We start from the raw sequence: 18,553 nt of genomic DNA on the forward strand, positions 1-18,553 counted from the left end.
GGAAGTATATGATCAAGAAATCATTACAACAAAAGGTTACTTTGAGTAGGAGAACCGGGGATCTAAGCCTAATAGCAGAAATCAACATTTTTGGGAGGGCACCGTCCAGCTTGGAGGTTAGTAGGCAAACCTTCTTGATTTGCAAGTGTTGGGAGGCAGGGGGTCATGGAGGGACTAAGGGAGGACTTAAAAATTGGCTCCCAGTCTCCAGCTGCTTCCCATTGTGGTGAATAAGGCCAAATTCTAGAGTCTGGCATTAATGGCAGTGCTCTGTTATGTCCACTACTACTGCCTTCTTCCAGCTGAAGAGAAAGTAGCCTGTTCCAGCTCCTGCTGCCACTGCAATGCAGAGGTATGTGTTGTAGGTCATAAAGATAAGCATAAGGAAATAGCTGATGACCACCTCGATGACATGCAGCACTGTCTGCAGAAAGTGAGGTAAACTCAGCATCTGTTGCCCAACAATTTTGTGTTTCCATAAGGATGGTTCTATTTTGGGACTGGCATGGAGTTGTAATGAATGCTGACCTGGGACTTATGCAGCAAGCTCTCCTGGGCTATCTTGAGTCCTTCATAAAACATGGCTAACAAAAAGATAGCCACAAATGCCCCAGCCATTTCCCCAGGTATATTGATCACTAATCCAGAAAAAAGCACTTCCACATTCTTATATCCAAAATAGAATGTCATAGGCATCATCATGTCTCCTCCTCCTCCCCCACCACGAGCATGAGAAGCTGTAGTAGGTGAATGATTGTGGGGCATCATAGTGGTATTTTCTTCCATATGGGTAATGCTCTGATTGTGTTTGTGGTTCCTCTTGCTAGGAAAGGTGGAAAAACATCAGACTCCTCAGATAATAATTTGGCGGTTGGCTACTTTTAGCTGGTTTCTTTCACCTGAATTGATCTCAGAAACACCTGGCTCAGTTTCTTCCAGGATAAAACTCCCGAGAGATCCAAATGCCACCACAAGCTACTTGGAGCTTCTTTGGTGCAGCAACTTCTCATCAACCACACCAAATACCCAGGACTGACCCTAGCCCGGCCCTATGTGTCCACAACCACAGCCAACCTCAACTATTTTTAAAAGTTGATCCAGAGGGCAGCTAGGTGGCACAGTAGATAGAGCACTGGCCCTGGAGTCAGGAGTACCTTAGTTCAAATCCGACCTCAGACACTTAACACATAATAGCTGTGTGACCCTGGGAAAGTCACTTAACCCCAATTGCCTCACTAAAAAAAAAAAAAGTTGATCCAGGATATTGATGGGATATGTTTCCTCCCCACCAATGTAACTTCCTATTTCTTCTCAGCAAGGTGATTAAAAAAATAACAGTTTATATTAATAACCTGAGAGAAACAGCATTATATTTTACTGGAGTATACATAGTTCCATGACCTAGCATCTAGGGAATTATGCTTCTTAAAATGCAAAAGATCTTTGTGTACTTAGGGGATATATAAATGACCCAAAGGAACAGAAATGAGAATGAAAATCTTCAGAGATTATCAATGGAGTTCAGTATTAAGCAGTAATTGAAGTCTCTTTAAGAGAAGAATTAGTGGTGGTGCAGTGGATAGAGTGCTGGGCCTGGAGTCAGGAAGACGTGGATACAAATCAAGGCTCAGATACTTAATGACTGTATGATTTTGGGCAAGTAATCTAACATTGTTTGTCCTAATCGTCTCATCTGTAAAATGAGCTAGAGAAGGAAATGGGCAAACCATCCCAGTATCTGCCAAGAAAACATCATAATAGGTCATAAAGAGTCAGACACAGCTGAAGAATGACTAAAAAACAGTTAATATAATTGAAAGCAAAAAAGAGAGATACAATTTTGGTTAATTGCAAAAAAAGATATAAATATACTATGTTAATGTTGAACCAGGTACTAAAGAGTTAATAAGCTTCTGATTTTTTCCTTTCCTAATCATAAAATTATTTTATTATTTTCTAGTTACATATAGATATAGTTTTCAACATTTGATTTTATAAGATTTCTAGTTTCAAATTTTTGACCATTCCTCCCCTCCCTTCCCCCTCCCCAAGATAGCAAGCAATCTGATATAGGTTATACATGTACAATCACATTAAACATATTTCTGCATTAGTCATGCTGTGAAAAAAGAATCAGAGCAAAAGGGAAAGACCTCAAAAAAGAAAACCCCCCAAAAGTAGAAATAGTATGGTTCAATCTGCATCTAGTTCCCACAGTTCTTTTTTATGGATTTGGAGAGCATTTTCCATCATGAGTCCTTTGCAACTACCTTGGACCATTGTATTGCTGAGAAGATTCAAGTCTATCATAGTTGATCAATACACAATGTTGTTGATACTGTGTACAATGTTCTCCTGGTCCTGCTCATCTTACTCAGCATCAGTTCATGCAAGTCCATCAAGCTTTCTCTGAAATTTGCCTGCTCATCATTTCTTACAGCACAATAGTATTCCATTACATTCATATACAACTTATTTGACCATTCCACAATTGATGGGCATCCCCTCAATTTCCAATTCCTTGTTACCACAAAAAGAGCAACTATAAATATTTTTGTACATATGGGTCCTTTTCCCTTTCTTATGACCTCTTTGAGAAAAAGATGTAATAGTGGTATTGCTGGGTCAAAGAGTATGCACAGCTTTGTAGCCCTTTGGACATAGTTCCAAATAGCTCTCCAGAATGGTTGGATCAGTTCACAGCTCCACCAACAAGGCAGTAGTTTTCCAGTTATTGCACAGCTTCTCCAACATATATTATTTTCCTTTTTTGTCATATTAGACAATTTAATAGTTGTCAGGTGATACCTCAGTGTTGTTTTAATTTGCATTTCTCTAATTAATAGTGATTTAGAGCATTTTTTCATATGGCATTAGATAGCTTTGATTTCTTCAGCAGAAAAATGCTTGTTCATAGCCTTTAACTATTTATCAATTGGGGGATGACTTGAATTCTTATAAATTTTATTTAGTTCCCAATATATTTTAGAAATGAGGCCTTTAGCAGAAATACTGGCTAAATAAATTGTTTCCCACCATTCTGCCTCCCTTCTAATTTTGGATGCATTGCTTCTTTTTGTACAAAACCTTTTTAATTTAATGTAATCAAAATCATCCATTTTGTATTTCATAATATTCTCTATCTTTTGTTTGGGCATAAACTGTTCTCCTTTCCATAAATCTGAGAGGTAAACTGTTCCATCATCTCCTAATTTACATATGGTATCACTTTTTATGTCTAAAGCATGTACCCATTTTGACCTAATTTTAGTATAAGGTGTAAGATGTTCATTGACACCAAGTTTCTGCCATACTCTCTTCCATTTTTCCCATCACTTTTTGTCAAATACTGAGTTCCTATCCCAGAAGCTTGAGTCTTTGGGTTTATCAAACAGTACTTTAGTAAAGGCATTTACTACTGCGTCTCCTGTGCCTAACCTATTCCATTGGTACTCCACTCAATTTTTTAGCCAGTACCAAATAGTTTTGATAACTGCCGCTTTATAATAAAGCCTCAGATTTGGTACAGAAAGTCCACTTTCCTGTGCATTTTTTTCAATTAGCTCCCTTGATATTCATGACCTTTTGTTCTTCCAGATGAATTTTTGAAATAATTTTTCTACCTCTATAAAATAATTTTAAGCAGTCTGATTGTTATGACACTGAATAAGTAAAATAATTTAGGTGTAATTGTCATTTTATTATATTAGCTTGGCCTATCCATGGGCAATTGATATTTTTTCCAATTGTTTAGATCTGATTTGTGTGAAAAGTGTTTTGTAATTGTGTTCATAGAGTTCATGGATTTGTCTTGGCAAGTAGACCCTCAAGAATTTTATATTTTCTACCATTATTTTAAATGGAAATTCTCTTTCTATCGATTGCTGCTGGTCTTTGTTGGTAATGTATAAAAATGATGATTTATGTGAATTTATTTTATATCCTGCAATTTTTCTAAAGTTGTTAACTGTTTCAAGTAGCTTTTTTAGTTGACTCACTAGGATTCTCTAAGTATACCATCATATCATCTACAAAGAGTGATAATTTTATTTTCTCCTTGCCTATTCTAATTCCTTTAATTCTTATTTCTTCTCTTATTGCTAAAGCTAACATTTCTTTTTTTATTTCTGCTGAATCATAATATATTCTGCTACAACCTTTTATCTTTATTCTGTGTGTATCTCTCTGCTTCAAATGTATTTCTTGTAAAAAAAAAAGCTTGCCCTCTCAGCTGGTTCTGGTGGACCTCACAATTGGCCTGCTGAGCCACCATCTTTGCTGAGTCAGGATCAAGTGGCCTCAGTTTCTCTGCAGTGGCCAAGAGCTTCCTGCTGACTTGCCCAGCTGTGCTTTGCTGTGCTGAGCTATGCTGCACTCCCCTTTTGCCTGAGTGAAACCTAACTTTGCTGAAGTCTTCTAAATTATCTCTAGTTGGAAGATCATGTCTCTCTGTCTTTTTGTAGGTTCTGTACTTTCAAAATCTGTTTAGAGGCTTGATTTAATGTTCTTTTTGAGGGACCTACAGGAGAATTCAGGCAACTTGTGTTCATGGAACACATCATTGATTAATATGCATAACCTTTAATTTAAATAAATGCATTTTAGTTGAGAAATATTTAAAAATACATAAAAGTTTCTTCTTGTTCTTTATCACTAATATGTAAAGTACTGATATGGACAATAGAGATTTATTTTAAATGCTACTCTGCTCTAAGAAATATTTAAGAATCACATTAATCAAAATGAATTTATGCCCAAGGGCACCAGTTATTGGTTAAAGACTCTCTATTTGACAAAAGACTATTTCAAACACTGTAAGCCAATTTAATATACATTAAAGATACTTCAACATCTAACATCATAAACTACAATAAAATCCAAATGGATATTTGGCCTAAATATCCACATAAAAATGTGGTCATTAAATTATCATTTATTGAGTTGCTACTATGTATCAGGTACTATGCTAAATGCTAGGAATACAAAAAGAGATAAAAGGTAGTCACTGTCCCTGAGAAGCTCAAAGTCTAATGGAGATATATAGGAGAAGGGAATGACGTATCTTCTACTGTGAAGACTAAGGAGATAATCTTTTACATAAACAAAGGATAGATGATAAGATAGACAATTTTAACTGCAATTTAAAATATAGTAATGCTTTTGTGTAAACAAAATCAATGCAACTGTATGACCACCATCCTCATCACCTTTTTCTTGAACTATTGCAATAACTCCCTAGTTGGTCTCCTTGCCTCAAGTTTCTCTTTTCTCCAATACATCCTCCTTATTGCCTCCCCACTCAATCAACTACTGTGGCTCTCTATTATCTTTAGGATCAAATGTAAAGTCTTCATTTTGTTAAAGATCTTTACAATAGGACTCAAACTTAACTATCTTTATTATATAACCATATTTATATTTTATATGTATATGGTTATTTTGTTTAACCACAACTAATAACTTATATAGTACAACCATGCTGGCTTTCTTGGTATTCCTTAAACATTCACTACATTTTCTTTCTTCAAGCTTTTTTGCCTCATGCCTGAAATATTCTTGCTCCTGACCTCCGTCTTTTGGAAACCTTAGTTTCTTCTAGACTCAGCTAAAGAACTAACTTCTGAATGATGACTTTCTTGGTTCCTCCAGCTGCTTCTGTCTCTCCTCTTCTCCCCCTTCCACAACATAGTCCCCAGGCTATTTAGTATTTTTATGTATTTTTTACAGATACTGCAATATAATAATATTTCCATCCTTCAAATATAAATTCTTGAGTAATAAGGAATTTTCTTTTTGACATTGTATCCTTGAAGAAAAACAACTTTGCAGGAAATATCTTTGATGCAGTGTGATATAGTAGAAAACTCACTGATTCCATAGTTAGAGTTACCAGATTTAACCCTGCCCTTGATGCCCATTACCTGTGTGACAATGGGCAAGTCACTGAACTCATTGGACCTCAGGTTGCTTATGTATAAGATGAGAGTCTTGGAAAAGATCTTCTTTGGTATCCCTTCCAGCTCTAAATTTATCACCCTATGATTTCATATGCAGCATTCTATATACAGGAATCAGTATAAATATATACAGAGTTCAAATGATTCCTTTATAAAATGTGATGAAAGGATACAGACATCTTTTTTATCTTAAATTTTATTTTATTAATTTTCCAGTTACAGATTACATATAAGGATAGTTTTCAACATTTATTTACTCTGGATTTTTAGTTCCAAATGTTTTTTCTCTCCCCCCCTCTTCACTCCCTGTTCCCCAAGATAGAAAGCAGTCTGATATAGGTTGTATGTGTACAGTCACATCAAACATATTTTTATATTAGTCATCTTGTGAAAGAAGAATCAGAGCACAAAGGAAAAACCTCAAACAAGAAGGAAAAAAAACAGTCCAAAAGTAAAAACAGTATGATTCAATCTGCATTCATAATTCACCATTCTTTTTCTGGATGTTGATAATATTTTCTATCATGAGTTCTTTGAAACTGTTTTGGATTGTTGCACTGCTGAGAAGAGCCAAGTCTATCCCCATTGTTCATCACACAATGTTGCTCTTACTGTATATGATGTTCTCTTGGTTCTGCTCCTCTCAGTCAGCATCAGTTCATATAAGTCCTTCAACTTGGAAATCTTGAAAACATTTTGTATATTAACATCATGGAATGTTTGGGGGTTATTGTGCCATGTGAGATGATGATCATGAAGAATTTTAGGGAAAAAAATAATGAGTCAGACATCTTTGAATTGATATAGAGTGAAATAGAATCATTAGCACAGTTTACATGCTGATCGCAATATAAAGGCAAATAACTGTGATAAAAAAAGTCCAATTGTGATTTTAGAATACTGGTAATGAAACATGCTTTTCTCTTCTCATCAGAAAAATGATGTGGAGTAAAGACATGGGCAATATAGATGAACTGTAATTTTTTTGTTAAAAGGAAGAATAGATGAAACATTGTGAAGTCATAGTGATATAAATACATACATATATGTATAACATCTGAAGAGAAAAAAATATTTGTGAAAGCATGTTAATTTAAAGGAAAACTCTGAATTGTGTCCCTAGGTGGGAAAAAGTGATATCACTTTCAGTTTCATTCCTTTATCAGAACTTATATAATAAGAACTTGCTGTCTCTTCATGTAGACATCAAATAACAGCCCAGTGGCCTCTCTGACATCCATTTAAGTTTACCTTATAAGTCTTTTGGTTCCTATTCTTTTATCACCTTTTATTATTTATGGTCAGTGGCTTACAGTAGTTTTGGTTTCTATGGGCTGAATTTAGTCTGAAAAGAAAGGGCAAGCTATGAACCTCTGAATTTGAAGTATTTTCTGGATTTTAAAACTCAGTGGTGAACAAAGCAAACCCCTTTGTACCATTGATGTGGTTTATGGAATCATGAGGTTTAGAACTCAAAATATCAGCAGTGTGAATGGTTATATATCTACAAAAGGGTGTGGAGATTACTGACCCACAAAATGCAGAATTCAGAACTAGTTGGATGAGCAATGAGTTCAGGTGGACAACATTCTCTTTTGGTTTAGGTTGCTTAAACTCAAGTCTCTGAACCACATTTGCTCTATTTCCTCCATTGACTAAATTATCCTGTTTTCTTGACTCAATTGGAAAGGATGTTACTCTGGTTGTAAGGAAAAGGGATCACTACTCTGATAGTGAGGAAATGGATTCCAGTATTCTCTCTGGTGGAGTGTTACTATGTTATTGGAGTTAAAAAAAGAAAAAAAGATTCCTCGAATGGATTTTCTAGTTTCATGGCCTTATCTCTCATCTGTGCTTAGTCCAAAGCATCCTGTTCATATTGTGTTTCTGGACTCCCTTATTCATCAAGTTCCAAATAAAAGTATACTTTTCCAGAATGTACTACAATCAAGGTGGTGAGCAAATGAAATATTATAAGCCAGAATTTTATTTCTTCTGTTTAACCTTACAGCCTTAGGATGACAGGACTATAATATTTATGAGTCTAAATCAAAATTCTGCTGTAACATCACTGTTCAATCCATTTGTTCCTTCATTAAGATCACTTTTTTCTTCTCCAAGTACAGATTCTCTTGTATGTTCTTATGAGTCTTCACCACCTGGATTATAGTTCCAGTTTATTGGGGAGAAATGAAAAGACTGAAGCCTTTATTAGGCTGCCGGAGAAGTGATGAAAACAGAATATAACTGGATGACTGATAATCACTGAAACCCTAGTAAGCTGCTGCAAATAAGGTATTAAGGCTGTCCATAGTGCATAAACCTTTTCTAGAACAAGTCCTTCAATAAATTATCTGTCTAAGCCAATGGGCCATTTTCTAACACCCATGTCTAGAGGTCTTCTCAGAAAAAAGAAAGGATCACAGGACTGTCTCCCTTAATGTAATCTGTTTCATCTTTACCCCCTCTTTTCCCCTAACCCTCCCCCCTGCTTATAAAGTCTCAAAAAGCATCACCAGGCCATATCATAGGAAGCTAATTGTGAAAATTGGTCACATTTACTGGGAAAGGATATGGTTCATAAGGCAGATAATGAAAACCAATTTACACGCTCTGTATTCTAATAAGGGTTTAAGATGCTCCATCAACAGCAAACAATAAGCCTTGGCCTTGAAGTCTCAGGAGGCTTTGGAGGTTGCCTATATGAAGATGGCTAGTGTATAGAATTTATAACTATACAACCATGTTGCTACAAAAAAGAGGCCAGGTTTAATCATCCATAAAATGCAGAAGTCATAGACAGCCAAATGATAAGTATAAATCATCTGTTTTAAATGCATACGCATTTCTTTTTTGTTCTACATTACTTAAATCTGACTCTGTCCTCTGCCATTCTTCTCAGTTGCTAAGGATACCTAATACCTTAAAATGGCTTGTTAGTATTGTTCCAATCACTTGCGTACCATATCATCAAACCAAAATCTATCTCTTTCAATTTATTCTCTCTCAATTTGGCTTTCTGTCCAGGGATTCTGAGAAGGATTTATGTTGGAGGCCATCTTGCCCCCGGATGGCTGCTATATTAGTTTCCAGATGCCTCTAATAAAGACAATTCCAATAGGGAGTAATCATTTCTGCTTGTATCAAATATCACAGGTACTCCTGTAATAGCAGTTGGCATTTTGTCTAATGGTAAGGACAACAAGAAATTTAGAAACTAGCCTTTATCTTTCAAATAAGGAAATCTTAGTCACAGAATCAAAGTAATTTGCTCAAGATTATAAATTACTTGAGAGAAAAAATTGAATTAGAAACCAAGTTTTAAAATGTTTAGTCAATCAACTAGCATTGCACCTACTATGTGTTAGGCACTCTGGTATGCACTGAGTGTTCAAAGAAAAGCTAAAGATAATGTCTACCCTTGGGAAGCTCATGGTCTAATGGAGAAGATATCATGCAAATGACTACATCTAAGAAATATACAGGATATGTTGGAAATAATCTACAGAGAGAAGGCACTAGGATTCGGCGGATTGGAAAAGTTTCTTGTACAGAGGATGGGATTTTATCTGGGAATTAAAGTAAACCAAGAGGGAGAATGGAGGAGGCAAAACATGCCAGACATGGAGGATAGTACATCAATCTGCCCAAAGTTAAAAGATGGAGTATCTGTGTGAAGAATAACAGGGAGGCTTGTGTCACTAGATCACAGGTTATATGGGAGTACAAAAGATGCATTGTGATTAGAAAGGGAGGAAAGAGTCACATCATGTAGAGCTTTAAATACCAGGGTATTTTACATTTGGTCCTGGAGGAAATGGGGATGTTTAAGACCTGGATTTTGGAAAGATCAATTTGATAACTATTTGGAAGATGCATTGGACTGGGGATAGGCAGAGAGACCAATCAGCAGGTTATTCTAATATGCCAGGTGTGATGTGAAGAGGACCTATATCAGTTGGTAGCAGTAACAAGGGAAAGGAGAAGAAGTATAAGAGAGGTTACAAAAGCGAAACCAACACAGCTTGGCAACAGAATGAATATGGGAGGTGAGAGAGAGAGAGAGAAAGAGAGAGAGAGAAAGAGAGAATCGAGATTGATATATAGGTTGTGAGCTTGGTTGACTGAGAGGATGGTGGTACTCTCAGCCATAATAGGAAAATTCAGAAGAGGGGAGTGTTTTTGTGAAAATATAATATATTCATTTTGACATATTTAGATTAAAACATCTATAAGAAACCCAGGTCAACTTGCCCAATTGGCAGTTGGAGATACAAGAATGGAGGTTAGGAAAAAAAAAGATTGATAAGTAGAGCTTGAAAAATAGTTGAAAATCATCAATGAAATTGAACCCATAGAAGCTGCTGAGATCAAGTGACATAGTATAGAGGCAGAAGATAATTGGACTCCCTGTTCAATATTCTTTCAACTAAGCAGTGTGATAGAAGAGGCAATGCTGAACTTGGTACTGTGAATTCTGGCTCTCCCATTTATTATGTGTGAATTAGGCTTTTCTGAATCTCAGAATTGGAATAGTAATACTGACATTGTGTTCACTTTGCTGTTATGAGGGTTATATGAAAAACATATGTAAAATATTTTGTGAGTTCTCCCTTATTTAAATCCAATTCACTGCAAGTCATGACATCACCCTAATGTCATGGTCCTCTTTGAGAATGGACAAGTAGCAGCAGCAACAAGAAGAAGGGAAATTGCATTTCAAAAGACCTTTAATTTGTATATAGAATAACAAATCTCATTGTTAGCTTCCTGGCAATTAAATGAAGGTTCTGGGCCCCTTCTAAAAGGGGTACTTCCAAATCTGTCAGGTAAGCATCAGTGTTCAATGTAAAGGGCTTGCTTCCTGTGATAGGACTAACATCTACTAATGTTTCTCCATATCATGGGTTATATCCACACCTTCTCCTTTCTTCATGCAACAAAAATTAGTTTTTCCTGGGAAACAAAGTAGTTAGGGAGTTGATTGGCCCATTTCCTTGGTGAACCTCTAACTTCACATAAATGTATGAAAATGACCCACCCATGTGCAGTGGGAGAAGGAGGGGGTACGATTTAATGGCTTTTCCAAAGACCACAGGAGTTACTACATCCAGTTTTGCTATCTTGTAATGCTGACCAAATGCATTTCCAAATGGTTATAAGAGAGATTGTGGACATATTCAATTCAATTCAATAAACATTGTTAAAGTACCTACTATGTTCCAGGCAGTATGCTAAGCCAAATTCCAATATGTCCTTATATATTCTTGCTTTGTTATGGCAAATTTAAATTCTGTTTGATAAAACCATTTAAAGTACCTCATCTTTACCAATCTGAAACCCAGAATAAGAGCACAATAGCAATAGGGCAGTTTCTAACACTTGGGTATGCAAAATCTAGCCCAGGAACATTCATGAACCAGTTGACCAAAACCTAAAAAGCCATAGAATGTTGTTGAAGTCCACATCTTTCCCCCACATATTCTGTCCCTCTTACCTTCTCTTTTTTTCTCTTCCTCCCTCTTGGGTTCAAATCATACTTCCAAAGTATATTAGAAATGAAACCCTGAGCAAATAATTTAACATCAGTGAGATTAACTTTCTTCATCTATAAAATGGGACTAATATCTGTAGCATCAATCCCCAAAGGTGAGGATCAGATGACTTTAAGGTGTTATATAACTTTAAGTTATTTTTATTGTTCTAATTTCAATGCTTTTTGGCCCTATGAACAAAGAGACACCAGCAAGCTTGTGTGCTAGCCAGTATACAGATTATTCTATATCAGTATAGTGTCAAAAGTCATTGGGTGGCAATAGTTATTTGTAAGTTATATGTGTGAATATAGATACATACACACACACAAACAGACACATATATATTTAGCTGTGTCTGATGTTTTGTGACCCTATGAACCCTAGCATGCTGAACCCATTTATCTTCCTCTATCTCCCAAAGTCTATCAAAGCTCATATTCATTGCTTCCATGACACTATCTCTCTATCCCATCCTCTGCTCTGTCCTTTTCCTTTTGCTTTCAAACTTTCCCAAAATCAGGCTGTTTTATAATAAGTCCTGTATTCTCATCATGTGGTAATAGGTTTTTTGCTTCAGCTTCAGTATTTCTCCTGCAAAGAATAGTCTGAATTGGGGGCAGAGCAAAGATGGCAGAGGAAAGACATTAAACACACAGAGCTCCTGGCACAATTACCCCCAAAACAGCAATAAAACAAACCCTGGCACAGCAAAACCCATGAAAAGACAAGCTGAGATTATTTTCCAGGCAAAGACAGCATAGAGGGAGCCATGCTGGGATATTAGCAGAGTCCAAACCCACAATCACAACAAGACAGCCCCCAGACAGGCTGCACCAGGGAAATTTACCCCTAAGCTCCCGAATCATTTGCTGCACCTGCGTTTTCTTGAACTAAACTTATGGTCAGATGAGAGAGCTGAACGGCTGGCCCAGGCAGGAGGGGGATACAGGGGTTTCTGTGGGACCTAAGGAGGAATTTCACTATCCCACCCCAACAGGGAACCAGGAAGAAATTTTGAGTGTTGGGAGGCCCAGGAGGGGAGGGGTATAGGCTCGTTGGAGCTAAGAACCATAGCACACAAAGTTTCATTGGCTAGTTAATTAGCAAGTTGGCTTGAGGTTATCTTTGGACAAGAGAACAGGCCAGGTGAGAGGAAATCCTGCCCTCCCTCAAACTAAAATACCTGGGATCCGCTAAAGCTTGGGACAGTGTAGTTTGAAAGTAGGGCCCCACTGTAAGTGGGAGTTAAAAATGAAGTAAAATGGGGCAGCTAGGTGGCACAGTGGATAGAGCACCGGCCCTGGAGTCAGGAGTACCTGAGTTCAAATTTGGCCTCAGACACTTAACACTTACTAGCTGTGTGACCTTGGGCAAGTCACTTAACTCCAATTGCCTCACTAAAAAAAATGAAGTAAAAAATAGCAAGATGAGCATACAGAGAAAGGTGAGAACTATAGAATTTCTTTAGTGACAAGGAAGATCAAGATGCACCCTCAGAAGAGGATAACAACCTCAGGGCCCCTACATCCAAAGCTTCAAAGAAAAATATGAATTGGTCTCAGACCATGGAAGCACTCAAAAGGGACTTTGAGGAGAAAGAAGGAGAGATAGAAGGAAGATTTAGAGAGGTGGAGGAAAGAATGGAAAGAGAAATGAGAGTGATGTAGGAGAGTCAAGAGAAAAAAGTCAACAGCTTGAAAATCCAAATGGAAAAGATTAAAAAGTTCTCAGAAGAAAATACTTGCCTAAGAATTAGGATTGAACAAATGGAAGCTAGTGACTTTATGGGCAACCAAGAAATAGTAAAGCAAATCCAAATGAATAAAGAAATAGAGGGCAATATGAAATATATCCTTGGAAAAACAGCTGACCTGGAAAACAGATCCAGGAGAAATAATTTTAAAATCATTGGACTACCTAAAAACCATACCAAAATAAGAGTGTCGATAGCATCTTCCAAGATATTGTCAGGAAAAATTGCTCTGATATTCTAGAAGCAGAAGTTAAAATATAAATTGAAAGAATACACCAATCACCTCCTGAAAGGGATCCCAAATGGAAAAACTTCAGGAATATTATAGCCAAATTTCAGAGCTCCCAGTTATAGGAGAAAATATTTCAAACAGCTAGAAAAAAGAAATTCAAATACTGCAGTGCTACAATAAGTATAACACAAGACTTAGAAGCATCTACATTAAAGGACGAGAGGGCATGGAATATGATATTCCAGAGGGAAAAGGACATGGGACTACAGCCAAGAATCACGTACCCAAAAACACTACGTATAATCTTTCAGAGGAAAAAATGAGACTTCAATGAAAAAGAGGACTTTCAAGCATTTGAAATGAAAAGACCTGAACTGAATAGAAAATTTGACTTTCAAATACAAGACCCTAGAGGAGCATAAAAAGGTAAACAGGAAAAACAAATTATGAGGGATATTAAAAAATTATACTTCTTACATTGCTACATGTCAAGATAATACTTTGAACTCATAAGAATTTTCTCAGCATTAGGGCAGCTGAAAGGAATACACTTAGAAGATGCAGGTCTGAAATGAATATGAAGGCATGATATTTGTATAGCATTTATTTTTTGTTCATCCTTGTTTGGGTGTGGGGGCAGGCAGTGTGGGGTGGCTTATGCCTGGGGCCAGATTTGGGCTTGGGGACTCCTGGGTCCAGGACTGGTGCTTTGTCCATTGTTCCACCTAGTTAACCCATGATGACTTCTTTAAAATAACATTAAGTGGTAAGAGGAATACACTGGAAGAAAGGGAAAAGGAGAGGTAGACTGGGGAAAAGCAGCTCACATAAAAGAAACAAGAAAAATCTTGTGCAGGGGAGGAGAAGAGGGGGAAGGAGTCGGGGAGTGAGTGAATTTTAATATCATCAGAATTGGCTCAAAGAGGGAATAATATACATACTCAAGTGGATATAGTAATATATTTTGTCCTGAGGGAAAGTGGGAGGGGAAGAGGATAAGGGGGGGTGATGGAAGGAAGGAAGGGTAGATTGGGGGAGAGAGCAGTAAAAACCAAAACACTTTCAAGGAAGGTGAAGATGTTCTTCATAATTGCACATGTATGACTTATATTGAATTGCTTGATTTCATAGGGAGTGTTGAGGGGGGAGGGAGGAAGAAAATTTAGAACACAGAATTAGCTCAAAGACCTTAATCTCATCAGAGTTGGCTCAAGGAGAGAATAACATTCACATCCAATTGGGAGGAGTAATCTATCTAACCCTACAGGAAAGTAGGAGGGGAAGAAGATAAGGAGGTAAGGGTGAAAGAACAGAGGGCAGGGCAGGGGAGGGGACGGTCCAATGTAACTCTGAAGACTTATAAAAATTTCAATCCATCTACAGAGAAAAAAACAAACTGATAGTATCTGGAAACAGATTGAAGCATAATTTTTTTTTGGCAGTTCCTTAATCTCAAGTTTTATTTTTATCTGTTTTCTCTCACAACCTAGCTAATGTGGAGATGTGTTCCATGACTACTCATGTATAACTTATATTGAATTGCTTGAGTTCTTGGAGGTGGGGTGTGAGAAGGGAGGGAGGAAAAGAAGTTGGAACACAAAGTTTTAAAAAAATTGATATCAAAATTTGTTTTTATATGTAATTTGGAAAATAAAATTCTAAACAGAAAAAAGAATAGTCTGAATTAATTTAATTAAATATTGATTGATTTGATCTCCTTGATGTCCAAGGGACCCTGAAAAGTCTTCTCCAGCATGAGAATTTTAAAGCACCAATTCTGTGGTGCTAAGCGTTCCTTAATATAAAACACTTACAGTCACACATTGCTACTAGAAAAATCATAGCTTTCATTATATGGACTTTTTTTTTTATTAAGGTGATGTCTCTCCTCTTTAGTGTACTATTTAGGTTTGTCATAACTTTCCTTCCAAGGAGGAGGCATGTTTTCATTTCATGGCTGCAGTCACTGTCTGAAATGATCTTTGAGCCCAGGAATATAAAATCTAACTCTGCATTCTTTTCTTCTTCCCCTTTTGGCCAGGAAAAAATGGGAACAGGTACTATTAAGTTTCAAGCCAGCTTTTACACTCTCTTTTCTTATAATCATGAAGAGCCTTCTTAATTCTTTTTTAATTTGTGCTGGGGAATGAAGCTTAATTGACTTGCCCAGGGTTACACAGCTAGCAAGTGCCAAGTGTCTGGGGCCAGTTATGAACTCAGGTCCTCCTGAATCTGGGGCCGGTGCTTTCTCCACTATGCCACCTAGATGCCTCCAAGGCTTCTTAATTCTTTTTCATTTTCTACCATCAGAGAAGTATCTTCTGCTAATGTAAGATTGTTGATATTTCTTTGAGCAACCTTAATTCCAGCTTTTGATTCATCCAGCCTGGCATTCTACATGATGTGTTCTGTACATGAGTTAAATTCATTAGATGACAATATTCAGCCTTGTACTTCTTTTCCAATCTTAAACCAATTGGTTGTTGAATGATTTGCTTGCTTCTTGACCTAAATATAGGTTTCTCAGGAGCCAAGTAAGATGATCTGGTACTCCAGTCTCTTTGAGAAATTGCCACATATCATTGTGATCCACAGTATCAAAGGCTTTAGTGTAGTCAATAAGGCAGAAGTAGATGTTTTTCTGGAACTCCCTTGCTTTCTCCATAATCCAGTGAATGTTGCCAATTTGGTCTCTAGTTCTTCTGCCTCTTTGAGAACCATCTGTACTTCTGGTAGTTCTTTATTCACATATTTCTGGATCCTCAGTTGCAGAATCTTAATCATAACCTTGCTTGTGTAAGGCCTTGAACCCATGGGTGAGCTAGGGGGATGTCTAACCCAAGACTAACAACTTCCCCTGGCCAAACGGCAACATTTGGGAGTGATTTGTTCAAATACACATGAAGAAAGCTGGAGCAGGTATTGTGGAGCTTTTAGAACTTGCTCAGATAACAGGGCTGCCGAGGTCATCTACTGCCATTGCCGGTTGTCTTGACTTTTGTCTCTTCACTGGACTTTGATGACCCTGGAAGAGAGTAAGGTTGATGACTTTGTGAAACTCTGACTCGCCTAAATCCAATTAATGTACAAGTCAACACCTCTAGTTATATCATCGACCCTCTTCTAAAATCAAGGACATATAACATTTTGTATGTGAAATGAGTGTAGTTTAGGGATTGCACATTCTTTAGCATTGTCCTTTAGGACTGGAATTAAAACTGATCTTTTCCAATCCAGTGGTCACTGCTAATTTTCCTGAATTTGCTGGTATGTTGATGGCATCATACTGTAAGATTTAAATGGCTCAGCTGAAATACTATTTCCACTAGTCTTATTTTTGGCAATGCCTAATAAATCCCACTTAATTTCATTCTCCAAGATGTATGACTCTAGATCAATAACCACAACATTGTTATGTGATGTTAAAATCTTTCTTGTAGTTCTATATATAATTGTCCCCTATTTTTAATCTCTTCTATTTCTGTTCTCCCTATGATTTTGCATTTTATCATGCCCTTTCCTTTGATGTGTCTAATTTTCTTGAAAAAATATTTTGTCTTTCCCATTGTATTGTTTTCTTCTACTTCCTTGCATTGTTTATTTAAGAAAATATTCTTATCTCTACTTGCTATTCTCTGGAATTTTGCATTCAGTTGGGTGTATCTTTCTCTTTCTTTTTTTCCTTTTTCTTTCCTTCTTTCATCAATTATCTGCAAAGCCTCATCAGACAGATATTTTGCTTTCTTGTTCTTTTTTTCCCTTTGGGGTCGTTGTTGTTGTTGCTGCTTCTTGTACAACATTGCAAACCTCTGTCCATAGTTCTTCAGGTATTGTATCTATCTACCTGCTTACCTACCTACCTATCTATCTATAATCTCTCTCTCTCTCTCTCTCTCTCTCTCTCATCATCATCATCATCATCATCATCATCATCATCTATCTATCTATCTAGGCAGAGACAAACAGAAACAGAGACAGATACAGACAGACATACACATACATACAGAAAGAGAAAGAGAGAAAATAAATGAAAAAATCAGAAACAATTTTTTTTTTGCAGGGCAATGAGGGTTAAGTGACTTGCCCAGGGTCACACAGCTAGTTAAGTGCCAAGTATTTGAGGCTGGATTTGAACTCAGGTCCTCCTGAATCCAAGGCCAGTGCTTTATCCACTGCACCAACTAGCTGCCCCAACAATTTTTAAATTATATGAAAATAATGTTGTGTAGGCTAATAATTCACTTAATAGTTACTTATCATTTACTTATAAATAGAAGCTATTACCCTATTCAGTGCTAGTCCTAATCTCTTAGTCAATCTGTACTTGTTAGGAAGGTTTCTTTAGTATTTCTTTGAATTACAGGTGAGTACCAAAAAAGAGGCTGGACAAACACCTACAGGGCTAGGTCCCTAATTAGAGTTTTCAAGAATAGTAGGCCATTTTTGCTCTTTCCCTGCCACATAAAAGTGCAAAAACTATCAGACTGTTACAGAGGCTACTAGGAAAAGTACAGAGTTGTCTCATAATATGACAAAACAGAGCCATATGAAAGAAGTATAAGCAACTGTTCTTACTGTCCTTCTTACCTTACATTTCTAGGTTTGACAGGTGAAAACCACTCTGTAAGGTAGATAGTATAAATTAGTTTATAGTAAATGAAACTGAAGCCAAAAGATGTAAGTCAATAAACCTAAAAAAAGTAAATATTTTCTCTTTCATGATTTTCATGGAGATATTGAACTCTTCAGCATTTGTAATTCACAATTTCACAGATAATAGCTTTTCAATATCCACTTACTTTCCAGTCCTGAAATTCCAAACTTTCAATCTGGCACCTGACATTGAATATTCATATTGTCTATTTATACCTTTCACTCAAGTGGTTTATTAAGTCCTCCCACACTAAACTCCCTATTTCTGAATGGAAAAAAAATGTTTAAGGTATGAATTAAAATGGTCTTACATCATGTTTTACTCATTTGATGAAGATAGCTAACAACTTACACAGGAATTTTCTCATTCTTGCACATGTCTGGTTTGACAAAAGTCAGTTAGAGTCAACCATCTGTGTCA

At 36.8% G+C, this 18,553-nt stretch overlaps 1 protein-coding gene across 1 annotated transcript; it reads right to left on the minus strand.

Annotated features, from left to right (window-relative positions):
* Window positions 1–256: 256 nt before the first annotated feature.
* LOC122747392 (high affinity copper uptake protein 1-like) lies at window positions 257–18,510 on the minus strand. The gene is given in 4 exon segments (XM_043993440.1): window positions 257–473; window positions 475–495; window positions 497–823; window positions 18,485–18,510. Coding segments are annotated over 4 exon segments (591 nt in total).
* Window positions 18,511–18,553: the final 43 nt, after the last annotated feature.

This window comes from Dromiciops gliroides, chromosome 3 (assembly GCF_019393635.1).
Source record: "Dromiciops gliroides isolate mDroGli1 chromosome 3, mDroGli1.pri, whole genome shotgun sequence".
In the NCBI taxonomy this organism is placed as follows: domain Eukaryota; kingdom Metazoa; phylum Chordata; class Mammalia; order Microbiotheria; family Microbiotheriidae; genus Dromiciops; species Dromiciops gliroides.